General features: G+C 41.7%; 1 protein-coding gene and 1 long non-coding RNA gene across 2 annotated transcripts; one reads left to right on the top strand and one right to left on the bottom strand.

Annotated features, from left to right (window-relative positions):
• Positions 1–4,842: 4,842 nt before the first annotated feature.
• On the bottom strand, positions 4,843–7,496 carry LOC116994318. Its single transcript, XR_004417458.1, has 2 exons — positions 7,412–7,496; positions 4,843–5,270 (listed from the first exon to the last, which is right to left on the bottom strand). It is a non-coding gene; the product is annotated as an uncharacterized LOC116994318 (long non-coding RNA).
• Positions 6,838–26,070, top strand: BEND3 (BEN domain containing 3). Its single transcript, XM_033055922.2, has 4 exons — positions 6,838–7,020; positions 15,623–15,667; positions 16,069–16,289; positions 21,215–26,070. Exons 2-4 carry the CDS (start codon positions 15,634–15,636, stop codon positions 23,486–23,488), a joined length of 2,529 nt encoding a protein of 842 aa, XP_032911813.1. The 5' UTR covers positions 6,838–7,020; positions 15,623–15,633; the 3' UTR covers positions 23,489–26,070.
• The last annotated feature ends 743 nt before the right edge of the window (positions 26,071–26,813 follow it).

Here is a 26,813-nt window from a genome sequence, read left to right on the forward strand (position 1 = left end):
TACATAAACTTTTATGAAAAGTAATTGCTTTCAATCACACTCTTTTGTAGTAATAACCACTAAGGAGGTGGGGTTTTTTCTTCTTATAAACCCATGTCCCCACGCCTCCCATTTTTATTAAAAATTCAGTCCAGATTGAATTTTCACCATTATCAAAAGGAAATTCCTGTGGATAATATACATTCACCTTTTAAATTCATGATTGTTCTCAAAGGCACTGCTGTAGGATATGACTAGGTTATACTAGATGGGTTATAACTGGGTGGATTAGGGCATCGAGTAGCCATGAGCCAGAGATCCATGTTAATGCAAATTCAGAAGGTAAGATTCCTATCCACCCAAAGAGCAAGGTTCAAGAGTAGCTTCCCAACAGTAGTGAGGGTAAAGACCGAGAAGGGAGGATCCCTAGCTGCTTCTAAGACAGTGACTTTTTCTTTGAGAAAAGGACTGTATAACACATTGACAGAAGCAGCTGGACCTCAAAAAACCTATAAAGGCTGTTTCAGTTTCAGGACCTGAAACAAAGAGGATTCCTACAATCTGAATATTGCTTCTTCTATTTAAGAAAACAGATATTTACAGACAAAGAAAAAAAGGAAGAAAAAAAGGAAGAAAAAAAAAAGTTAAATCATCCGAGTTCTCAGAGAAACCTAGTTTTCTACATTGTTTCACAATTCTTTTTTTCTAATATTGTTGCTAGCATTTGAACTTACATGTCTAAATGAGGTATGAGACTATGCAACTGGTCCAAAATACTTTTTCTCTGTATAATGGGCAAGATATGGAACCGAGTGTTAAGCACATAAAGGAGAGTGTGCTGTTTGCACTTGATTGGGAGACTCTGGGAGAAAGGACTTTCCAGGCTGTGTTTACCTCTCCTGGATGTAAAACAGAACTTGGCAAACAGACCTTTATGGGATAAATGTTTGATCGTTCAAGGTTAGTTATGGTGTCGATAATAGGATGACTGTGCATTAAGTGAGCATTGCTTCTTTTTAAATGCAAAGCTGTGAAATAGCACGCAATGGCGCAGTTCTTGGCTGAACTAACATAGAGTAAAGAGAACTGCGGTTGCAGTGCCAAGAGATTAAGAGAGACTTATGCTTCCAAGAGTGAAGTTGCTCAGATTTGTCAGTTTTTAAACAGTTATGGATGCAACTGATGTCTAAGTAAACTCCTGCAGCACAGAAGGAGAATTTAGGTTGTTCACTGGGTTGAGTTACTCTATTCTTGAAGCTCCGTTACATTTCTGTTCTACTCATCCACTTCAGCTTTGATCTGATTTTTATTTTAAGCTTTTATATAAAATTCTTCTTCCTTTGGTGCTCAAGTTACATATCTGCTGTCTTGCCAGTACACTCTGGTGCTACTCCAGGCTAGAAAAGGGTTTTCTTATAATGAGTGTTCATTTTTTGAAACTTTTTCTCTGTGAGCTAAACTTTTAAGATTTCCAACCCACACACACTTGGAGATGAACCAGCTTGTTTTTAAAATCTGAAGATGCATTTATATTCTCTATTTTGATACGCTTGATTCAGCAAGCAACAAAATTACACATCTTGCCCATCTCTGTGAAGTCTAGCTAAACAGCAAATTTTGAAGTTTCCAGTGCAGTGGATATCCTTGTATCTAAGAACAAGAAGTAGCGTTGCTATAAAATTAAAAAGCCACAAAATATCATGTAACAATTCTGTTTGTAAAGTTCAGATGTCTGCCACTGTTCATCTGTGCCTGGGTTACAGCAATGTATGGATATTGCCCGCAGCATGTTACTTGCTCAGTATTGTTGCCTGTGAGCCAACAGAGGTTCCAAATATTCCTGTACAATGCCCATACATATCCTTTCAGTCGGACTGGCTGTGAAGAGCATGGAGGTATGCAAAGTTTGTTATCAAGTTGCCATTAAATATTTTCGTTTCATAAACTTTGAAATGCAGAACACATTTTACTGCAAATCCGATGAGTTAATTGGACCGATTTTTAATGGTGTCTTTCAGAGCCTTTAATTCAAAGCAGAAGATTTTGGAACCTGCATTTTTTTTTTCTTTTCCTAATATATTCAGTCTCTTTGAAGTTTATTTATATCAAACACATGCCTAAATAATTTAAGTTGGATTGCAAGCTGCCTAATTTAAGTATCTGCCCGATTTGGGTGAGTCGGTGCCTGGCTCCTGACAGCGCAGGAGCTCCGAGTCAGCAGGACACCCGCGGACCCCCTGACGTCCCTCTAGAGGGCAATCCTGCCCGTTCCATCCAGGCCGGCTGAGCCCGAGCCAGCCCAGAGGAACCCGCAGTAAACATGAGACTCCATCCACTTGGCTGTCCCCAGGGACAAGCGCCCTTCCAGCAAAGGCTAGAACCACATTCAGGTCAAGAAATTGCACTGTATGCAGAAAACGGCTGCTTGGCTCTGGGCTGCCTCGCAAGAAAGGGCACGTCCCCTGCCTGCTGCACACGCGGTGTGGCCAGCAGCACAGGAATCCCTGAAAGTCAGCTCAAGAGCAGCAGAAAAATGTCTGGTTGCTGGTGTGGGCTTGTCTTTTTGCACAGGGGATTGTTTTCCGATTAGGGTCTTATCATAAAATATATATAGTAATTTCACGACTATGAGGCGCACCCTTTTGACTAAAATTTTCCCCCGAACCCGGAAGTGCGCCTTATAGTCCGGTGTGCCTTATACGATGTACAAAGTTGCGACATTTGCCACCCTGGAAGTGTGAGCCGTGAGCTGTGAGGGGAGCCGGCAGTGCCACGGCAGCCAGGTAGAGGCGGGCCTGGGGCCCCGCAGCGCCGCCCCTCCCGGGTCCAGGCAGTCCCGGGGACCCATGGCTGCTGGGTGAAGGCAGGCCAGGGGGCCCGCGGCGCTGCTCCTCCCGGGTCCAGGCGGGCTCGGTGGCTCACGGCACCGCCCCTGCCGGGTACAGGCGGGCCCGGGAGCCAATGGTTGCCGGCTTGAGACGGGACCTCGGCCAGCAACCGCGTGGGGGGAGCTGGGGGCGGCTCCTTGCTGCAAAAAAAAAAAGTGCGCCTTATATGATCTACAAAGTTGCGAATTTTGCCAACTCCCGGGGGGTGCGCCTTATAGTTCCGTGCGCCTTATGGTCATGAAATTACTGTATAAGTTTCAAGGAACTGGCTCTACATGCTGCTGTTTCTCATCTCCTTTCCTTCCAGGCTCCATGACTCTTTCGTCTGGCTGCACGGTGGCCTAGTTTCAAGATGAGGTAAAGTGATAGACGATGTACTAGTACCATAGCAATACTTTTTACAGAATGAAACTGCCAAAATTAGTTCCTGCTGAAAGTGCCTTTGACATCTCATGCCACATCTCTGCCTACTGAGTACTGTAAGCTATTGCAAAGATCTACAAGAAAGAAGCCTTGCTGAAGGTTTCGAGTTGGATTCTTGCTTATCCCAAATGTTTGCAGCACAGAAAGCAAAAAGGCTTCTAAATTTAGGTTCATTCTTCTGCTCCTTGTAGTCGTACCAAGCACCAGCACACTGAGCTGTTCTGAGTCCCAGCTCAGGGACAAGCAGTGCCAGCTCTGCCACCTCCCTGCCAGCCACCATGGTTCCTCACCGCTGTCCAGGGGAATCTCTGGCCAGCTAGAACCTCTGGACTAACTTAGAGAAGGCATTCTCCGGGGAGGGCTGGCACCTTAAGAGTTTCTACAAGTAAAGGTCTAAAGAGGTGCCATAGTCCGCTCTTGGAGAAATCCATACAAGTGCAGATGATGCTTTCGGCTTCCCTGGGGTTCTGAGCACATCGGTGTTGGTGGCATGACTGAAGTCTCGCTGCAGTTTGGTCGTCAGTAATGGCCCACTGTATTCGAGAGCAATAGTGATTTATTTTACTGAAGAGTTCTCATGCAAGAGCACCATTACTCTCCTCCCCGGTGACCTGGAATTTTTCAGAGATTGCCGCGGTGTCACAGAGTGGCTTTTGAGCCAAAGGCACAAATTGGGGGAAAGATGAACATTTGAATAAATGACGTGTATAGCACAAGTTCAAATGGTGAAAAGAAATGGGACTTGTCTGGCTGGGAAGCCAATCTAAGCTTGCTACCTGCATTGCCTGGAGACAACTTGGCTCGCTCCCTTTCCATTGAATACTGTTATTGCAACAATATGCTCGTGCTACTTTATGCTTAGCTGAGGCCCTTCAGGTCTCCTCCTGGGCTTGAGTCCCTAGTAGCTACAATGCCTCAGGCCAGCACTATAGAGCAGAAATGAGGTGGAGTTCAAACTGGCAAGGTATTTTCTCAAGGGCTCTGAAATTGAGTTTGGGATTCCACTGGCTTGTTCTTGCCTTATGGTTGTCTTTCCTTAGTCCCACTAAGTAAAGCATTCAAGTAAAATCCAACCGAGATCCAGCACTAATTAGCAGCTGGGCCAGGTGTTAAGGCGCGGTACCCTTTCTAGAAAAGCCTCAGTTAGCCTTACAATAAAGGGAGGGGGCAAACCGTAAACTTCTGTGTTCATAGCGCTAACAGGCTCAGAAAAGTTCGCGGGAAGTGCTCTTTACCTCCGGAGAGAGAATGATGCGCTAACTGCAGAACACTTGTCTTGGTAATAAATGTATCCTTGGTTAGAGTGATTCATCGAAGGAGTTACAATGCTGGTAGTTCCCGCTTTTAAGGGCTCCTTTTAACAGCTGTCTATCAACAGCAATAATGAAAGGAGCAGTCAAAGTTAAAATCAACAAACTATTATCAGTTGGGATTATTCATGGAATATGACACTGTAAACATACCAAAAGTCCCAAATGCTAAATTTAGAAGAGCGACATAAGTGGAAGAAGAAAATTTTAGAGAACTGCTTCTAAAGAAAGAGCCAAAAATCTGAACTGGTAAAGATTCTTTATTTTGAGAGGCAGTCTTTGTATTGTTCAGTTCGGAGGAAACAACATGTGACTTGGAAAGTACTGAGCTATTTATGGGGCAGAAGATTCATCTGAGATTTTTTTCCAGTTATTTCTCAGTTGACTTACATGTCTTTGTATTGCTTTTGAATTTACAAAAAAAAAAGTTTGAAATAGCAAACGGAAGGTTTATTTATCTGTTACGTTCACATCACTGCTCAGAGCTCACGAGTTCTAGCTTCACATTCACTTGCCATTTGCGTGGTGTGTATTTGCCTCGTAACTTCTACCGGATACTTCCTCCATGCTGCACAGAATCCATCGTCCTTCACGGCAGTTATCAGCTCTCATCTACTTATTTTATAATAAACACCTTTTATAAACATCTTTAGATTAAACTTCTTTTACTCTGGAGGAAAAAAAAAAAAGTAAAGCAATTACAATATAATTAGAGCGCATGGCTGTGTATTTTTATTAACAGCAAAATTAATCTATTTATTAGGAACGGCAGCACTGGCCGAGTTCATTGTGTAAGTAAAACATTTCACGCAAAGCTGCCAAGTTCCAAAGGTATGTTACGTATAGCCAAAAAATGTAACTGCCAGAACTGGCCATAGGTTACAAAACCAGACTTCGCTTTCCACTTTTTTTTAAATTATTATTATTTTTTAATCTTTGGGAAACGGTTTGGTTTTCTACAAGCTGTTAGTCGAAAGGGCACGTATGATTTGGCAGACTAATGTAATGTCTTACGTGCTCCTGTCAATTTCAGGGAAGATAAAATCTACAAGGATACTTAATTAAAAAAGAATGCGATATCTGTTTTATAAATCACTGCTGCCATCTGCCCCCCAAACGCGGAGCATGGAAGCGGTCTTGTGTTTAACCAGCGTGGGAAAGAGCCTGGATCTGAATTAAACCAACTTACTGAAATAACTTTTTTCTTTTTCCTTTTTTTTTTTTTTTCAAAGTACAGGCTTAAGCCTAACGCGGCACCAAACACCGGCGTTTCCTACTTGGCGCTATGCACAGAAAGCCGCGTTAAGGTCACATAAAGGCGGCCGGGCAGCGCTCCCACGGGTGCCACCAGCTCCGGGCAGCGCCGGGGGCCGGAGCCTGCCGGGCCGGGCCGGGGCTGCGTGCGGGTGTCACAGCCCGTGTGTGCGAGGAGCGCTCGGCGCGTCCCCCAGCTCCGCCCGCAGCGCTGCCCCGGGCTGACCCGCGGGCACGCCGGCGTGGGGACGGATTTACGGGATCGGTGCGGCCGGGGTCTTGGGAACTGCCGGGCGGTCCCTCCGCCGGCGCGGCCGGAGCGCGGCTCTGCCTGGGGATGACCGGATCCCCCCGGTTTTGTCGCAGCCTGGCGGTGGCGGGACGCGAGTGGCGGGTGGGTGTTGGGAAGGCGCGCGGGGGGATGCGGGACCGTGTGCCCGCGCGCGGCCACGTGCTCGCCGCCACCTGCCGTGGGCACGCGCCCCCCCCGCGCGCGCACGTGCGCGGCCCGCCGCCTGACTCCGCGGGACGCGCGGGCGCCGCGTCCACGCGAGACCGCGCGGAGCGGCCCGGCCGGGGAGGGCGGAGGTGGGGAGCGCGATTTCCATGCGACGGTGGCCGCCGGCAGCGAGCGCGCTCCGGCCCCGCCGGTTCCCGGCCCCGGAGCCGTCACGCGGGGCCGTGTCCCTGAGCGGCGGCGGCTCCACGTGCGAGCGCGGGGTCCCGGGGAAGGCGTGTCGCGGGGCGGGCGCGCGGCCCCCCCGGCGGAGGGGCCTCTGCCCGCGCGGCACCGAGTGGGCGGCGGGGCGCGCGCGGGGCGGGGGCACGCGGGGTCTCCAGTGGGAACCGCGCGCGTTCCCAGTGGCAGCGCCGGGGAGGGCGGGGGGTGGGGAGCCAGGGGACGGGGGAGGAGCGGGCCGCTCTCCCCCCCACCCCCGCTCCCTCCCTCCCCTGCCCCTGCCCCGGGGCGGCGGGTGGCGCTGGCCGCGGCGGGTCGGGGCTCGGTGTCCTTGTGCGGAAATGACACACGGTCCCGTCACGTCACGCGAGAGCGCAGCGCGCGGACCCTCGCACACAAAGAGCGGGGGGGAAGCGCGGGCTCCAGCGGCGGCCGCTCCAGACGCCCCCGCCGCCCCAGGGCTCCCGTGGCCCCGCGCGGGGCAGAGGTAAGTCTCGCTGCCGCCGCTGGCGGGGACGGGCGCCGTTCCACGCACCCCACGGCGAGCGGGGAGCGCCGCCCCGGCGGGTGGGGGAGGAACGGGGAGAGGGGGGGGCCGAGCGGAGGAGGCGCGGGGCCGGCCCCTCCCCCGGCCGCGCGCGGGCCGGGGCCGCGCCGCCGGGGGTCTCTTTGTTCGCCGCTCCGAACGGCGCTGCGGCGGCGCGGGTCGCGCGCCCGGCCCGGGTGCCTCCATCCGCGGCGCTGGGGGAGGGGGACCACAGAGAGCGGGGGGACAGCGGAACGGTCACGCCGCCGTCACCTCCAGCCTCACCTTAACCCCTTCCCCCCCCCTTCCCCCGCGCGCCGGCCACATAGATCCGCCCGGGCAGGGTTCGGACCGGAAGCACCAACCGCCGCCTCCGCCTCGGGCTCGTGGGTCTGACCGCGGAAGCGGCCGCGGCCGCGCCGCGTGCGGGCGCGCGGGGCGTCCCTCGCCGCAGCGCCCGCCCCCGGGCGGGGCCTCGCGCCGCCGCCGCCGCGCGCGCTGCTCCCACGTGGCGGCCGCTCCGCCGCCCCTCGGTGGGCGCGGGGGGAGCCCCGGCCGGGCGCGCACTCCCGGGCACCGGCACCGGCCGGGCACCGCCCCGGGGCTTCGCGGGGCCACGCGTCCCAGGGCCGGGGTCAGGGTCCCTCCTGTCCTATCGTACCCGGCGGGAGGAGCGGCGGGCGGGTGGTTGGGCTGGAATTCGTGCCGGTCCTTGCTGGGTCGCGCTCCGAGGGGCCCGGTGAAGGGCAGTGCGGGGGAACGGGCCGCCCCTGCCCCGATCATCTGCCCCCAGGTCACCCGCGGCTTCCTCCGCCCCGATCACCCGTTGTCTCCGCCCCGATCACTGCCCGCACCCCTGCCCTCGTCGCCCGCTGCCTCTACCCCAGTTTTCCCTGCGGTGTGTCCACACAGCCGTTTGTAAATAGACGGGAACAAACTCTGAACCAGCAGAATGCGAGCCGGCGGCAGGCCAGCAGCCATGTGACGGCTCCCACATAGCGTTGACGCAGTCCCAGAGTTTTTTTGGGTTGAAGTGTGAGTAGGGTTTGTCGCTGACACCTCCTAACACAGTGTATGCCTGACCCATGGGGCAGAGACATCTAAGCAGGGAAAGAGGAACCTTTTCCCTGTTTCCAGTTTGAACGATTTATATCTCATAGAACAAATAATTACCCATATGCTGGTACATTCTTTTCTTCTCTCCTGCTAAATCAAACTCAGCATTTGACCAACTGAATTTTTATCTTTGCTAAGTATTTTCATAGTTTAGGTAAGTTCAGTGGATAAAAATAAACGAAAGTTGAAAACCGTTTGGAGGGGAATTTAAACTGCACAAAATTCACATGGAACAGTATTTTAAAGTAAAAGCAGAGTGAGAGGGGAGAGAGGAAAGCAAAATGTTTTTAATAGACCAGTGGAAAACACGTGATTGAAGAAAAGACAAATTCATGTTTTACCGCTGGAAATAAACCAGGTTAGTGTTTTGCTGACCCCTGCAAATTGCTGCTTGGTAAAAGTACAGAGGACTGATTGAGAAAACTTCAGTTTTAGGCAAATTGTGAGAAAACTGAGAGGAGTGATTTTGAGTTTTTAAGAATTTATTTAATCTGCATATTGAACTTAATTGAAACAAAATATGGAAGACCCAAATTAAGAACATGCCCTGTAAGTCGTACTGGAAAAATGTCCTTGTTGCAGTCTGGCTTCAGTGGAGGCTTCACATCCTGCTCCACAGCAAAAGAGGTTTTCAAACTATGTTAAATGTAGGGGTTTTTATTGTCCATAAGAGTAGTGCTTCCAACAACATCTGCTGGTTCCTAAAAATCTTTTTTCTTTGTAGTTTTAGAACTTAGTACTTATGTATTTGTAGTCAGGATACTTGTAATGTTAGAATACTATTTTTTACAGTACCTAATATTACTAGTGTCATTACTGGGTATCAAGAACAAATTTTATTGAGAAATAATGCTGCAGCACCCTGCTACCTCAAAATGGATAGAATACAAAGCATTTGCTTCAAGTATTTGATATACTGTCTACTTGCATTTTGCTCTTTGCTCAGTTAAATGAGGCACCATTTGGGTGGTCACTTTCAAATGAGTTACCTGATTTTTGTTTGGTAGTGGTTTTTTATTAGGGTGGTTTCAGGTACTGGACTTCTTCAACCCTCTGCTTCTTTGAAATTTATAAGGCCTTGTCAAAATTATGTAAAATTTGAAGTCAAATCAACTGGCCCATAGATCTGAACAAGAGGCAAACATTGCTTCTAAGAAATACATTTTCTGGCTCAGTCTTGGAGTGGTACTTATGTCTAATTTAGTTGAATTGAATTTGAGTTGGATTGTTTTTTACAAATTGGAGCAATCAAATCTACCCTGAGGATAATTGCAATATTGAAATTATTGAACCCAGTGCTTCAGCTAGGAAATAAAAGATGCAGATTACTTGGCTCCCAAAGCAGAACGCAGAACTCGCAGTTCTCTAGGTTTGCTTCTCAGCCCAGCAGGAGAGCTTTCCAAGAGACAGCCTGGAAAGCAGCACGCACCCGGAACAGGAGGCATCTCCTGGGCAGCCTGAGCAGAGGGCACACGCCTCCAGTCCTTTTTGACTCTGGCACTGTAGAGCTGGGTGTTGAGAATCGTTTTCATTATTTCCAGCTAATTCTCTAGGAATCAGTCTTCTAAAACATCACGAGGGACAGAGTTCCTCACCATTGCCAGGCAATTAGAGCAGCCCTCTGCTCACCTGCTGTGTGGAGCAGGACTGCTTCCACCTGCCCACACCAGCTTTCAAGGCTCTGGACTTCCCATGGGAAGCATTGGTTGCTTTCTGTGGTTTGCCCAGTGCTTGTTATGAAATACAGGCAGAGACTCAGAAACAGGGAGCGGGATCCCAGACACTTGAGTGCTCGCTGAGATTAATTGATGAATCATTTTCACTTGCTGAGAATGAATATGTGTACAGTGGTTTTGATTGGCTCTGGATAAATCATACTCTAATTTCTTCGCAGTGTAATACCATTGCAATTTTGTGATAAAGTCCTGTTACAGGATGGTATGCGTAAGAGAAGGTGCTAATTTTGGCTGTTAAACAGCAGTTCAATGTACACATCTTGTAAAATTTAGCTAGTGTCATCTTAAAAAATCAGCTTTTTTTTTTGTGTTCCTCTCATTTATTTATTAGGATACCTATGCTGTAAGAGGGATGTTGTATCCTTCACTAGAGACTAAAAGATAAGGAAATGGAGCAGTTTATCCACATGTTATCAAAGAGATATTTAATGTTACTAGCAAACATGTGTGTGTTAACATTTGCCCAAAATGTAAAAGAACAGTTGACCTCTTCAGAAACAACACTCAAGAACACTTTTCATTATGACCTGTTTTTTATATATGAAGCAATGTACCACCGTGAGGCTTTAAAGGGAATAAAGTTAATACACAATGTCTCAACCCCTGTGTTTTTAATAACATTCTTGAGTCAATAATGAATAATTAGGGACATTTCTGCCAACCTACGTGAAGAAGGTAAAATACTTAGTGGGACAATGTGCATGCAAGAAGCAACTTCTGTACATTTACCTTGCATTAGTGAACTGAACAGTACAATGTTGTGTGGGACATTTAAATCCTAAACAGCAAGCTTCTGTAAAACTGATAATCACCATTACTGTTATTGTTATTATTTAGTATCTTGTTTAAAGTAAATATTAATTTTCATTTATGATTACTATTAACAAGCTTGATGAAATCCAAATTGCTTTCCACATGCAGCATGTGTACAGTTTTATAATTTCCTATGTGGTTTTCAGACTATTTTTTTCATTTGTCAAAATTTAGTATGTTAGATATGGGAATTCAGAGAGTAGAGAGTTACTTCTTTGGTAATGAACAGCAAAACAGCAGTGTTTTTTTCTGGTGGAATTTTTTCATTCCATTTTTAAGCCAGGATGTGAAAGTAATCAGTCAGGCTTTCTTTAAGAATGATTGCAAAGGCAGAGAACTGCCTTCATCTTACATTATAAGCAGGATCTTTTCTCCCTGCGTTGTGCTTTCATAATGGTCAAAATGGTAAGAGAGGGGTCAGGAAAGCATCCTCCAAGGCAAGCACACTAGTAATTGTTAGGTGGTAAACAGAAGGAGGAGAATGCACATTATGGAAAGATTTAACTTATGAATCAGTTAGGATTCAGTTTTGTTTTGTGTATCAATAACTAGGTACACCTTTATGATTCTTTTAAGTAGCAATATGCATTATAGTAGATGATATGAGACTGAAATACATTCCGAGTATGAGTTGCAATTTCCTCCCTTACTCATAAAATCTGTTGTGCCCCAGTGCTTTAAATCCCTAAGGCTTCAGTGCGTATTTTGGGTAGGTGCATTTTTTGGTAAATGGATCGCATGTTTTGTTTTACAAAAGTAGCGTTGGGGTGGTTGTTAACACTAGATGCACAGATGTTTCAAAACCTTGTTTTTAAGATGTTCTTCCGTACTTTGGAATTCCCAGCACTTCCCTATGTATTGAGCTTCCCTATTAACCGTGGTAGTACCATTCCAATGTGGAATGTCATTACCAAAATGATGCAAGAGTGCGTTTAAGTGTTAAGACCTGGTACGTTTTTGGAATAGAGGCAGATGTCCAAGCAAGAGTAATCCAAGTAGGGAGTGTTAAGTCCTTTCATTGAACTGCCTTGTTCATTGCCTGATCTGATGAGAAGGGAGACCAGGGTCTGTGGGAAGGGAATTTGTGCAATAGTGACAGACAAGGTGTGAAGGTGTGCCAGGACCCCCCTTCTTTCCCTACTCTCTTGAATCTGGCTGTTGACGTAGCTGCTGCTGTAGGTGTTTAGTTTGTTTTGGGATCTTTCTTCCAGAGGATTCACCAGAAAACAGGATGTAGTGCAGCATCTGTCTGTATTCCAGCAAGATAAAACTGCCAAGGCTGGTTGCTCTGCCAGTTCACAGGCGGGTGTGGGCACCCAGCTTCAGCACAGAGTGTTCACTCTTTCTTAGAACTTGCTTACAGCTCTCCTCTAGATAGCATTGAGTAATTATTAGGCTGAGTACGATAAGTATATTTATCTTACATTTTGAAAAAAAATACGTATAAGATTGAAATATGTTTTGTATACTCAACATGACAAGAAACAACCGTTAAATGTTTGCTTTACTGTATGTATTTCTTACTCAATTACTTTTTGTAGTATTTTGCCCCAAGATCTTTTAGACTGTTGTTTTTTTTTACTCCAGCTTTACTTATTCTCTCACAGTCTGGGCCAGAATGCTACCTCAAAACAGACTTTGACATTTCTACCTCTTAAAGAAAAAATGATTATTATTCCTAAGCACTGATGCATAGCAAATAGTATTTTAACGAATATGAAAAGTTTTATTTTTAGTGGACTTGAAACAATCAACAAAATTGTGCTTAATCTTACATACACAGGCATGCATGCACAGACACGCTCAGGAACAGACAGACTTTCCCCCTTTCCTAAATCCTAATTTCCTATGGAAGTGATGATGCAATTGCCCTGTTGGTGCCTCTTTGTTGGCTCACTAGTCACTGTGACCCAAATTTGAAGCAAGACAGTGAAATAAATAAGGTATCATGAAATAGTTGAACCAAGCCAGTGGCTTGCTGGTATGAGTTTTAATTCCACCTTTTCAGCCCAAACCTTGTGCATACTCCTGAGCTGGGCCTTTTACCTTTATGAATTACAAGGAAAGTAATCTGGAAAAAAAGAAGTGAGTTGTTTCAAGACAGTTTATCAAGATGGAAGGTTAAGGTGAACACCCATGCTTGACCGAGGGAGCAGGTGGGGCTGCGAGGCAGGAAATCAAAGGGACAATTGAATCACGTCTCTTAGCAGAAGCTGTTACTTGTTAGATGTGCTTCATTTTCTGATCAGACCTGAGTTCTTACAAATCTCACAAAGAAGACTGGAAACTAGAAAAGGAAAGAGATTATTACTAGGGCTCCCCAAAATGAGAAAAGTTGGAGCTCATGATTTTTTTGGCACCAGAGAGCTCAGGTATGGAACAGAGTCTTCCTAAGCCTCGGTGGTTCTGACACTGATTTTGACTATTCACTTTTAATTGTATTCTGGCAGTTTTCAGATTAAAAGAAACCTGAAAGTTAACACTGTATTTCAAATTTGTGAAACAATGTTTTGACTCGGTGTTATTTGACCTGAATTCAGGGCAGCTTTGGTCTTCCTGATGTTGTTTCCTTCATAAAGTTAACTGTTGCTTTGCTTTAATTTTCACTTTTTTCCAGTGTTAGGGAGGGCCTCTTCAGATCCTCATTTACCTTCTCCTTTCAATTGGATTTTATTCTCTGATAGGAATTCTTCGAAAGTATTCTTCCTATTTGAATAGTAGTAATAGCAGGAATTAGAAAGAAAATATAATTCCATATATTCCCGCCTAAATATTTTGTGCTATTCCATCCACTACCACCTTTTAGTCTTCTCTTCTGGCTTTGTGGTTAACATTTTTTACTGTTTTGCTCTGATGAAGTAGTCCAGGACTATCTGAAAAATAATTTTGATTTCCATTTTAGAATATTCTATAGTGATATTGATAGATTTTCTTACTGTCACCTCAGCCCTCAGAAAAAGACTATATGTGACACTCCTTGAGCACTGGCACATGTTGGTCTTGTACCACAGCCCTCAGAGCCAAGCTTAGTGCAGCATGGAAAAGTGCAAGGAAGATCCAGGCAGTGACTATCAATGTATGTGGGATATCAGGGCAAAGTACAAACTGTCAGTACTGTGGGATTTTCTTAAGGTCCAGGAGAGCTTTTTGATGCTGTGAGACATAGACTGCTGTAGGATCTTTCATGAAGAGCTGTAGTGGCTTTGTCTAAATCTTATAAATACTGTTCAGTTAGTAAGACCTGGAATTAACCCATATCAGGGCTTATCTGGTGGTTTAAAAGTTGGTGCAGGCCTCTTAGTTTCACACTGTTATGTCTCTAGAGAGTTTGAAAAAGTTTAGGTGACATGATTATAGTATTGTTAAGCTAGCATAATTAATATGTGGATCAATTCATAAATGCAAGTCCCGAAATAGGGAATTATGGTGGGTAAAAGGAGTAAGTATCCAAGGGTTTTGTAATAGCTCTACGTCCAACTGAGAGAGACTTATTTTTATGTGTGATGATGAAGACAATCTTATGTTATCCCCTTGAGGATGCCCTTTACAAGGCTGTATGTAGGAGCCATGAGGAAGATCAGCACATCAAAGAGTGTCTTGGCTTCAAGGGTGGCCCAGTATAAGCTGATTTTATAAATCTGTGCATCTTTTGTGTAGGTGCCACCCATTGTAAATCATACAAAATCTAATCCAGAATGGAACCTCATAGTTACCATTACAGCCATCAAATTGCCTATAAATTGAACTTCTTACCTACACAGCATTCAAGTCTTTACAGAGTTTTTAAACAATATTTTGAGATATTAAAAAAAAAAAATTATTCAGCATTATTCAGGAGAGAAGTACAGACTGTTTTTCCCTCCACAACAGATTTTCTGCCTTTCTCTCCCCATCTCTGTTATTAATTTAATTATAATTACCACTCCTGGGCTGTATGTACACTTCTGATTGACCGGTTTTATTGACTTGCACTAATAAAGCAATAATATTCTGGGACCAGGTAAACATAATACTGTGTGTAGAGGAGCTGGGGCAGAGCATGACAGTTTGCCAGTCACCACTCACCAGTTGAGAGTGTCAGTTTGCACCTGCATGTCCTGTAAGGGTCAGGGATATCTGATTAAGTTGTTTGCTTTGTAGATATCCAAAGATTTAGAATATCTTTTAGGAACATGTTCCAGAAATTGATGTTTGCCCCCAAGTAACTTGCAAAATTAGTTTTCAAGTAAACAGAAATACAGCTAAGTTTTTCACATGAGAAGTAACACTAAAATTGTGCTAGCATAATATATGTATTTGCTTTTCCCTACAAAAAAGACATTATTTAGATGCTGCCAGAGAAAAAGGACTTAATGTAGATCTATGTGCATTATTCTGCTTGAATTGATGCAATTTATATCAAAAGATCAAAGATCTTTAAAGAAAAACTTACTCCACCATGTATGTTACTATTTATGATAAGTTTTCTTTCTGTGATGACTTTGTGTCAACCACAAGGACAATATGAAAACATTTGACTGTAATAATAGTGATTTTGTACAGGGTGAAGACTTTAATATATTTAACTCCCATTTATATACTGCCAAGACACTTTACAGAGGTTAGAATGACTTTTGCTTTTCTCTATACCAGAAAAAAGACACAGAATTTTACATAGTTCCCTACCTGCTGTATGTTATCAACAATGTAGTTTGCATGTTGATGGGTCTATAGATGGCAATGAAAGTTACTGAAAATAACTGGTTATTACAGACATACAAACTAGAAAGACTGGGATTTGTCTGTGGACTGTTAACTCAATACTTATAAATGAAAAGTAATTACAAGAGGAGATGTAGATACTTCCTGATTCCAGAAGATGCTGATAATTATTTTTGTATTTTTGTTTTCTTCTTTAGTGAGATAGAAGATGAATTCAGCTGAAATCACTGATGATGATGAAGGTAAAATATTATACTTTGTGTAATTTTTGATCAGACAAAATACTTGTTGATTTAAAGCATTTGTCACCTAATAAGGAATGCAGTTGGATCAAGACAATTACACTAATGTTTTTTAAAAAGTTATCTAAAATAGGGCATTATCTTTAGTAGTTGTTATTTCTGCTCTACATCCTTCCTCCCTTTTAAAAAATCTTCCTCCTGTAACATTATTTGTTAATACTTTAGATTCTTCTTTGGAGAAGAAACTGTCATTTACTGGAAAACTGGATGATTTGACTTTGAGGTTACCCCAATATACACTTACTGTAGAAATCATTAAAAATAATGAAGTTCTTCAAAACACATTTTCATAAAACGAAACAAACCACAGGACATACTTTCTAAACCTTCTCTTTTTTCAGTAAAAATTCCTAAAAAAGATGTGAAAGTAGAAGCAGAAAATGACGATGAAGCTCTAGACTGCTCAGTAGCTGCCAGATCTGCTGAGAAACACTCACTGGATGGTGCAGTGACTTGCCTACAGGATTCCAGCAAACGGAAGCAGACCTCCCTTGGCTGTGATGGGTCAGGAGGCCAGCAGGATGCCTTACCCAGCGTGAAGAAGAGACGCTTTGCGCAAGAGGTGATTTCTCTATACATGACTGTGATTTCTTTGGTTCATATGTCCTAGGCTAAATTCACTGCTACTATGAGTAGAAAGCACGACTTTTAACTAAATTTGCATTGGTAATGAGTTTGTTACAAATGTGGCTAATCATAAGTCAGTTTGCACATGGCTGGGTATTCTGTAAATAACATGGGAGTGATTATATTTACGAAATACAGCTATAGGTTAATTCATTTCTGTGGTTTATATTTCTCTTGTTCAGCAGATAACATAGGAAGGGGCAGTGATTTGGAATAACTGGGCATGACTCTGATTACAGTTCCTCTCATGTCGCACAGTCCTTCAGCTAGATCCTGAGTAGCAGCATCAGGGCTGTAATTCTTTCTTCTGTGACAAAGATTTAATGTCAGTGAGATCAGTATAAATTAGTGTATTATTTGAAGGATAAAAATACAGGCATGCAGAAGATTTCCGCCATATCAAGAGTGGAATGTATTACAGCATCTGGTGTGGCATCTCACTTGGGACAATCCAGATGTTTCTCTAGCCAGTGAAGGAGATGCCCAGTCTTTTCCATTATCCTGATCTTGTGTTTCACCTCTCTGGCAATGGTGGATTTTTATTAATCTCTGCTGAAACTGAGCAAGTTTCTTTTTGTCCTTGTTATTTTCAGTAGGGAAAGCAATGATCATCTATTCCTAGAAAAATCTTCCGCATGTGGCACAATTCCTGTGATATTGTCCACCCTCAGTCCTTCCTTGCTGAGATTAAAATTCTCTATTTTTCAGCTTTTCTTCAGGAGTCTCCTTACATTTTTGTTATTCAATTTGAGAGTCCAGAAAGACTAGTTTCTGGTTTTGGATAGTCACATCTCTCCTGCTACCCTCTAGAGCAGTATAATGACCTCCTGTTTTTCACACTCAGCACTTTATTAAAATAACCTAGATTCAAATTCATCCTCTTTTGAATAACTTCAGGCCTGGGTTATATTTAGTTTGTGACCTATCCTCATGCACGTATCCTTCTCTGCTCTTCTACTACCTAGCGAGTTATTCCATGTTGTATTTGCACATTTCATGTCTCCTTTATAGCCATAGTTCTCTGTGATTCTTTTTCTTGACTATCATCTCTCTGACTTCTTAGGGCTGTTTCTTTCCCCTGAATGCCTGTGGTAGGTAGGTTTTAAGCTTATTACACGGTTTCTTTCTTTTCCTTTCTCTTTTTCTTTTTGCAGTTGTTTTCCTTTCATTCAGATTCTTAAAAGAGCTTTATAATGGTCTCTGAACTGTGCTTGCTTTGCATTTTCCTGTTTACCATTAATAAATTTTAAAATTTAATTTGAAATTAATTATAGCTTTGGATTTATAATATCAGAAGTTGACCTAGTAATAATGATGAAAATTCATTCTTGGCTGACCCCAATGAATCAGCATGTTTGGTTAAATAACCAACCAGAAATAGTCCTCAATCTTAACAGCATTTTTAAAGATAATTGCTTCTCTAGTACCAATATTTTGTTTTAATTGATGACTTTATTAACTATTTCTATGTAAACAGTGGAAAAATCTTAATTATTTTAAAGAATGTTGTGCTTGTAGCATATTTTTACTGCACGTCACATAGGCATCTATCTATGATATAAACAGAACTGTGCATCTTTTGGGCTGGTAATTATATTACTAAATTACTTTTCATTTGAAGACTTCACCTTTTAAAAAATATTGAATGCCATTTCATAATCAGGAATTAATTTTCTGTGATTTTCTTTTAAAAAACAATGTGTAGAAGACTGTAAGTTTAAAAAAGTTAGGTGCAGAACTTTTCCATATTCTCATTTGTCTGAAAGAATCTGTGTTTCTTGTTCACATATTTATTCATTTTTTTGCTCCCGTGTTTGAATATTACACACTGTATTTTTACAGATATTTAGACTTTGTTTATTAAGCATAACAAAGGTCATAAATGGACTCGAGAGTTGAACAGAACAATAACTAAGCAACTTTTAGAACTTGGCTTAGGATTCCAACAGAGAACGTGAGAGGCTATTTCACAATTTCTTGTATTGGTTGATGTTTTGCAAAATACTGCACTTTGCAAATGTTCATAAAATGTTCAGAACATAAAAACTTACTGTGCAACTCTAGTATAAAAAGCAGCACTATCTTATATACATTGAGTCTCAAAGAACAATATCTTTGCTTCTTTTTTGACTGTACATTAGAACTGATCATCTGAAATGGGTGCAGTATTATCAGAAAATCATGAATGTTTAAAGATCAGTGTTACAGAAAACTAATTAGTTAAGTTGGAGAATTTGCAAAAGTCATGCATTTATGGTGTCGATAGTGCTGTTCCCAGATGGAAACTATGGACAAGGTAATTAAAAACAAAAGAAAACAAAATGAGAATGCATCTGAACTAAAATATCCTTAAATGTTTTTAAGGCCCAAATGTTTTATAATCTGCTAGGAGAATACTAGCTGTGTGTTTCTGAAATGCAAATATTCTGAAATGCAAATCCATGTGGCAGCCAGGATTGACCACTGCATTAGTGAAGGCAAAATTCCGGCTGCCATCACATTGAAGCTCTGCTGTAGTTCTTAGCGTGAGCTCCAGAGCACCGTGTCCAAAACTGAGACTGCAAACTTTGATGATCTTAGTGTCAAAATAATGGATTAATGTTCTTTAATACACGTTCTAATACTGATTTGGCCTGACTTTGTGCGTGAGGTGCACATTAACAGACGTTACCCTCATATTGCCAAGTTTTATTATGTAATTAATTAGGGAAAATAAACAGCAGGAGGTCAAATGAGAACTGACAGATACCTGGTGGCCCATGGCAAGCTATTTAGTAGCAAGGTATTTTGGTAGTAGAGATGGAATTGAAAGAATCATATGCTGTTTCTGAAGGAATATTTGGTATATTCTCAGTTAACAGGAGTGTTAATGAAAGAGCAGCTTAGGTGGTAGGTCTCACTGGTTATGTAAGAAATGTTTTGTTTTGTTCTTTAGGTCTAAAATAGTAAAGAGCTTTGTAATTCAGTTTGGGTGCCTGACTGGGGAGTAGCATCAGTGGAGATGCTATTGTCAATGGAGGTTTTCATGGCCTTCTTTCAGGTGATGTGGCAGAGCTCTGTTACCACCTGGAACTACCTCAGTGTTTTCTTCACTGACAAGTACAGATTGTGTATGCCAACTTCAGTCCCAGCTTAGGAGCCTGCAGTTAGGTGGGGGCAATGTGGATTTCAGACTGTTCGCAGTTCAGTTGCTGTTCTGGCTTTATTAGGAGTGGGACTAGAGTGGGACAGTCTTCTAAATGGGACCTGGAAGTCAGGTGTCCTAGACACCATGACAGCCAGGGATTCTGCACACTGAAATACATTGCCTTGGCATTACATTTTCATTTCATCATCTCTCCACACAGCTTTGGATGTGCAAACACAAGGTTTCATATGTAGAATAATGTGATGTGAGTGAGAGCAGAACTTGGAAACAGCTTTGGTTTAATTGAAAGCTAGTTTCTAAACTTGGAGTGGAAACCAGCTTGTTCTTTCTGAGTCTCCTTTGAGTATACATTGCATTAGAAATTAAAAAATAATTAGATTCAATTTGTCACTGAAGTAAGCAGATGCCAAGTGTGAGTATGCATAGGCACCACACTGATTTCACGAGTTACAGTTCCGTTTCTTAAGAAAGAAACCTTAATTCAGGTTCCTCACTGTAGGACATAATGGGGTCTTCACTAGAGTTTCAAATTTCTTGTGGTTGTCAGCTCAGACACTGAAGTCTGTGTTTCATTTATTTTAATACTTGAATGCAAATTCTGTAGTTTTTTATCTAATTAATGTTCTATAGAACAAGCCAAGAAAATTATTTCAGTATAGAAACATTTACAAGTGGAAGTGTTTCCTCATGTTTGAATTCTGTATGTTCCATTTTGATTCTGTTGTATCTGCTTAATTTTTAAGAATTATTTGCAATATCCATGTCTTTGCAAAAAAAACCCCAAGTCACCCAAGCCCTGCATATCTGCTGAGAGTTGTCAAACCAACTTTGCTTGGTTCCAATTTCAGGTAATGAGGAGTAATTACAGATAATTGAGAACATTAAGTCCTTAAGAATTCATGACTGGTTTTATGTAATTTATAAAGTATATACATTTATATAGTCTAAATAATTTAGAAAGTTAGAAATCCATGAGTCTGAACTTCCTTGCCTTTCAGAGATAAAGAAATCTTCTGTTAGGCTTCCTTTTGAAAAACATATAGTACCAAGGTACTTTCTAATTTTTTATTATTTAAATAGAATGTCTTTTAAAAATTCAGTCTTTGCTAGGATTTGTTTAGTAGTTCTGCACCATTATAAAGGTGTGGGGTTTTTATCCTGTATATAAACCTTTCACATAATTAAAAAAAAATAAACATTTTTTTTGTGGTTTATAGCCTTTGTGACATTTTCAAAAGCTAACCTAAAGAGAGTGCTGGAATGTTAAATGCAGTTGTTGGAGGCAACGGCAAGGTCACAGGACTAGGAGTCAGAAAATCTAGATGCTATTCTTGGCTCTGTTGCTGACTTGTTGCCACCCAAATTCTTTACAACCTAAGATCCTCATATGCAAGGTGGAGCCTAATGATACTTAATTTGGGGGAGTAATTAGAGCTCTGTGGGTAGAGAGTACTAAGAATTATTATTGCATTTCCATTCCAGGGAGAAAACCATGAGCCAAAAAAAGGAAAATAAAAAGGAAACCTAAATAATACTTTACTGTATTTTTATTTTTTCTAGTGAATTTATTAATTTTTATTATTTAACACAACAACTCCCTTGGAGAAAATTTGACTTTGCATATTTATGTAACAATGCCTGCTTTAGGAGCACATATTTATAGCTAATATCTTTAAGACAGTCTTACTAATACAGTATTTATTAATTTGAAGGGCTCCCTTTCAAATATGAGGAACACAGATGCTGGCTCACCCACTCAGGTAAACGCAGAGCAGCCAAACAAGAATAAGAATTCTAATGTAACTTGGCTCTGTGAAGAAGAGTCCTTCAATGACATAATCACTCCGTCTTACAAAAAACCTCTCTATGGCATCTCACACAAAATCACAGAGAAGAAGAACCCACCAGGAGCAGAGCAGTTTGCTTCTTTCGAGTTGTTTGAAAAAATCAACCCCAGCAGTCCCTCGCAAATTCGGACTTTGAACGATCAACGCAAAAGAGACTCGGCCACAGCCATTGCAGTACCAGCAGCCACAGCAGATTCAGAATCAAATATATATTCTTTGATACAGAAAATGTTTTACACGCTGAACACCCTCAATACCAATATGACTCAGCTTCACAGTAAAGTTGACCTGTTGTCTCTAGAGGTTAGCAGAATTAAAAAGCAGGTCAGTCCAGCAGAGTCTGTTGCTGACTTCAAGCCTCCCCCGGAGTACCAACTGACTTCTGCGGAACTCAAACAAATCATGGATCAAAGCACATCAGGTGGAGACCTGGCCTGCCGCTTGCTCGTGCAGCTCTTCCCAGAGCTCTTCAGTGACGATGAGTTCAGCAGGAGCTGCAGTGCCTGTGGCTTTCTCAACAAAAGGAAGCTTGAATCTCTTCATCTGCAGCTTATTCGTAACTATGTGGAAGTTTGTTACCCTTCTGTGAAGAATACAGCTGTGTGGCAGTTGGAGTGTTTGCCTCAAGTCAATGATTTTTTCAATAGATTTTGGGCTCAAAGGGAAATGGAAAACAGTCAACAGAATGTGCAATCATCCAGTTTTTATAAGACCGAGCAGGTCGAATCCTCTCATTTTATGGAGGATAAAGAGCAGGAAGAAGCTTTGTCCTTGGACAGGAGTAATATCATTGCCTCAGATTACATGCTGGATGCTCAGGATCTCAATGAATTTTTAGATGAAGCTTCTTCACCAGGAGAGTTTTCTGTTTTCTTGTTACACAGACTGTTTCCAGAACTCTTCGACCACAGAAAATTAGCTGAAAGGTACAGCTGCTTTGGAGACTCTGGAAAACAACTGCTGGATCCTCATCGGCTTCAAATAATCCGTAGGTACACTGAAATTTACTTTCCAGATGTGCAAGAAGAAGAAGCCTGGTTGCAGCAGTGTGTTCAGCGAATAAATGATGAGCTTGAGAATACATATATGGATGGAAGTGAATGTGACCAGATGAGAGATGACTGTTACGATTATTCTAGTTTACCAGATGATGTATCTATCATAAAAGTGGAAGACAGTTTTGAATATGAGAAGCCTGGCAGACGGTCAAAAAAAATTTGGCTTGTACCCATAGATTTTGACAAACTTGACTTTCCTCCTCCTGATTTTGATGTGCCTGTCCCAGATTACCTGTTGAACAAAGAGCAGATTAAAAGCATATATGAAAGCAGTCTTTCCATTGGCAACTTTGCGTCTCGACTGCTTGTTCTCTTATTTCCTGAACTATTTACTCATGAAAACTTACGGAAGCAATACAACTGTAGCGGATCTTTAGGCAAGAAACAGCTTGACCCCACTAGAATTAAATTAATTCGACATTATGTGCAGATACTGTACCCCAGAGCAAAGAATGACAGAGTGTGGACGTTGGAGTTTGTTGGGAAGCTTGACGAGAGGTGTCGACGAAGAGACACGGAGCAAAGGCGCTCGTACCAACAGCAACGGAAAATCCACGTGCCAGGGCCCGACAGGAGGGAATTTCTCACCTATGCAATAAACCCTGAGAGATTTCGGGAAGAATTTGAAGGGCCACCACTGCCACCGGAAAGAAGTAGCAAGGATTTTTGCAAGATACCACTCGATGAACTTGTTGTTCCTAATCCAGACTTCCCTGTGCCTTCTCTGTATTTGCTGTCTGATAAGGAGATAAGAGAGATAGTGCAGCAGAGCCTGTCAGTCGGCAACTTTGCTGCCAGGCTTCTCGTAAGACTCTTTCCTGAACTCTTTACTCCGGAGAATCTGAGACTGCAGTACAACCATTCAGGTGCTTGTAATAAGAAACAGCTTGATCCCATCAGACTGAGACTGATCCGTCATTATGTGGAGGCAGTTTATCCTGTGGAGAAAATGGAAGAAGTGTGGCATTATGAATGTATACCGAGCATCGATGAAAGGTGCCGGCGTCCTAACAGAAAAAAGTGTGATATACTGAAAAAAGCTAAGAAAGCAAAAAAAGTGACAGGCTCTTTAAACTGCTAAGACTTTGACCACTAAATAATTGTCAAGAGTATGCTTTGGTTTAGACTGAAGGGCCTGTTGGGAGCTGAGGATTCTCAGCACATGGGACAGACAGGCACTAAATTCGTTGCGTTTTAGTGTGTGTGTTGCATTTCTGTTGGCACTGCAGCAGTGGGAAGTGGCTGGCTACATTTGTACATGGGTAAAGACCATCAGTGACAGCTGTCAATGACTCACTAAGAGCATGATGTTCACTGGTGCAAATACATGTATTAAAACTATTGCTCCACTCCCCATTTCTGCATCTTCCTTTTCTATCACTTTCTAATAATAAAGTTTTTTTTCCAATGGTTGTGCTCTTCAAGGGCAGTTTTTCATTTTACCATTATAAACAGTATTTTTAATTAATTCAGATTTTAAAATACGTAGACTAAACTTAATTTAAATTTGAAAGTGCCATTTTCTTTGGAAATCATTGGAATATTAGACTTTGCTTCTACAGTAACTGCAGCTTCACACTTGTTTTGTTCTTCATGATATTGAGGTAGTGAAAGTTATAATACTGTGTCAAAGAGTGGGTCAGAATGGTGTCATTTGCATTTTTGACTGTTACGTTGGCTTTATTTTTAAATCAAGAATTTCCTGTTGAAGAATTGAGACATGAGCATAGACACTGTGAATGTTTGTTTTTGTTTTTTTTTCTGTATTGACACCACAACCTTGATCCTACCCCTGTGAGTTCTGTTACTGTTTTGTCCAGTATAACTGCTGGAGTGACTGAGGATTGCTCGTCTTGAGTAAAGCCAGCAGAGCAGACCCAAGCCTATACCCATGGAATGTCTTCCCATCACCTGCTTGCCACCCTGTTTGTAAAGTAGCAACAGCAACATCAAAAAGGCCTGAAACAAGAACTTTAAAAAATTTTAGATCTCACTTTCTATCAAAATCATTATTCCAAAGGTTTCCAGTGTTGATATTGAATTGCATATATAATAAGTATGTGCAAAGATTGGTTTTGTGGTGAAATCCAGTGTTTCAGGGTCCCAGCATATGAGCTGTGGTAATGTAAGTTATTCTTTCCATGAATGCAGCAGCATCTGGATATTTTGGGTGTAGGGATATGGAACTCCCTCACTTCACCAAATTATTTTAGTGTAATTAGTAGCTATTTGGAGACATAACTGTGTATGTATGACTTAGGTTCATATGGTCAAGTTTGCATCATTAATATGTTAAAGTGTAACAAAGACCAACAAGAATCCAACATGAATTTGCTGTATGACTTGTCACTGGAGAGTGCTGCTTTAAAACTAGTTTTCTCTTTCTTTTTTTAAAAAAATTGATACTGATAGAAATGGTGAGAGAGTCAAATATGAATTCTTAATACAGTAAATACAGTGGTTGCTTACAGAGCATCACTGGAACACCTTGGAGCAATTGTTGATGTTCTCTGTGGTCCTGTTGTTTACTTAGATGGGTCATAGCAAATTTTAAGTCAGTTCCAGTGTAATTTTCTATTTTAGCATTTGTAAGGAAGTACAAAATATTCGATATTTTTACTTCAGATTTCTAGAATTTATTGTTCTTAGATTCATACTGATCCCTTTAAAAGGAAAACAAAATGGTTTTTCCTGATGGCAAGAACTAGTAAATGTATTGTGTTAAACTGGGAGTAAATCATAGTTAGTAGCATTTGCTCATTTTGCCCATATGCTAGAAACATTCTCTGAGAATGTATGAAAGAAGTCATGAATGTACTAAATAACACATTGATACTGTTTATATCAATTTAAATGTTTCCTGTTGGTTTAAGTAATAGCAGACCATATTCAAAATGGATATAAGAGCAAACACGGCTATAATAAATTGAAATAATTTTACCAAAGATAAAGAACTGATACCGCAATGTCTGCATCTGTTCATTTAAGTGCATAAATTTATCAAATTGAATGTATCAGAAACCAAGACTCTCTTGTCATTGTATGCTATCTAGAAACTCCGTGAAATGTTTTTTACGTGCACTTTTATGGGATATATAAAATAACAGAAGATCTTAAAGGCTGCTTAATTTGTGGTTGCAAATGGCTGGCCAAAAGGTAAGAAATACAATTTCATTTTCTTATCTTAATGTCATATGTTTCACCACTTAGTAATGTCGAAGCTCCCAGAAGAATTCAATATATATTGAACTTTTTTATAAGGGATAGGTGTTACTAGCTAGCATGCAAGTTTGAGACATACTGGCTTTTACTGTAGATGTTGATATTAGGTAAAAAAATCAGTCAATTGATATTATCTAAAAAGTAGTGAAAAAAACAGTTTGACAACTTTGACCATAAAAATGATAATTTTGAAACTGGGTATAAAAAAAATTTTGTTGTGTTTTTTTTTTCTTCTTATTGCTGTGTACATTCCTTTTGTCCAGCTCCTCACAACCCTTTCATGATTTGTTTGATTGTATGATTTATAATTGATATCAAGAAGATACAGACGTATAAATAGTGGCATAGTTCACTAACAAAAGCTCTTGCAGTGCATCTGAAGTCCAGCCACTTCATCCAGTTGATCAGTCTTGTAAATATATTAAAGGTATATTATTTTCATACAAGAGGAATGTTGTCTGGTGATTGTTCAGGTACAAGCAGGATTATTTTCCTATAAAGTCTCAGTTACTAAAGTCTGAGATAACCTTAGCTAGTCAGGCAAATACATAAAGGAAAACACCCCAGTTTGCTGCAGCCATTTAAAAATATTTTTCTGTCTTTCAGTCTTCTTCTGTTTAAAGAAATAAACTTAAAATTTTGAGAGTGAAACTGTGATAAGAGGGTTGCTAGATATTGAAGTGTTGGGCGCATAAGTAGCTGTGCTGACTTCCTATGGATAAGCATTACTTTCTACTTACCAAGTTAAGGTGGGTGTCAAGTGTCTCTAGTTCTTACAGTGTAAATATATCAACTTTCAATAGGTATTGAATAGCCCATTTCTAAGCTTTCTAAAAGAAACAGTGTAGTATGTATCTAGTTCTTTATTTTTGCATCTTCTGCATTTTCTACAACTTAAACATTTCCCTAGAAGTTCTGTAAAAATGTAAAACAGCACTTCAAAAGGGAAGTGAAGCATACATCAGTTTATTGCCTGTTAAGTGTATTCAGGTTACAGAATCAACAACAAATGTGTTGGCAAATGAGAAAAATCTTTACTTGAAATCACTTTGTTGTGCTGATGCAGTACAGACAACAGTGTTTCATGTTCTAAGAAATGTTTGTGACTTTTAAAATTATCTTCGAAATGCATATAATTTATTTCTAGGTACATTTTTTGAAATCTGACATTTGTCTCTTTTCAA

This window comes from Catharus ustulatus, chromosome 3 (assembly GCF_009819885.2).
Source record: "Catharus ustulatus isolate bCatUst1 chromosome 3, bCatUst1.pri.v2, whole genome shotgun sequence".
NCBI lineage: Eukaryota > Metazoa > Chordata > Aves > Passeriformes > Turdidae > Catharus > Catharus ustulatus.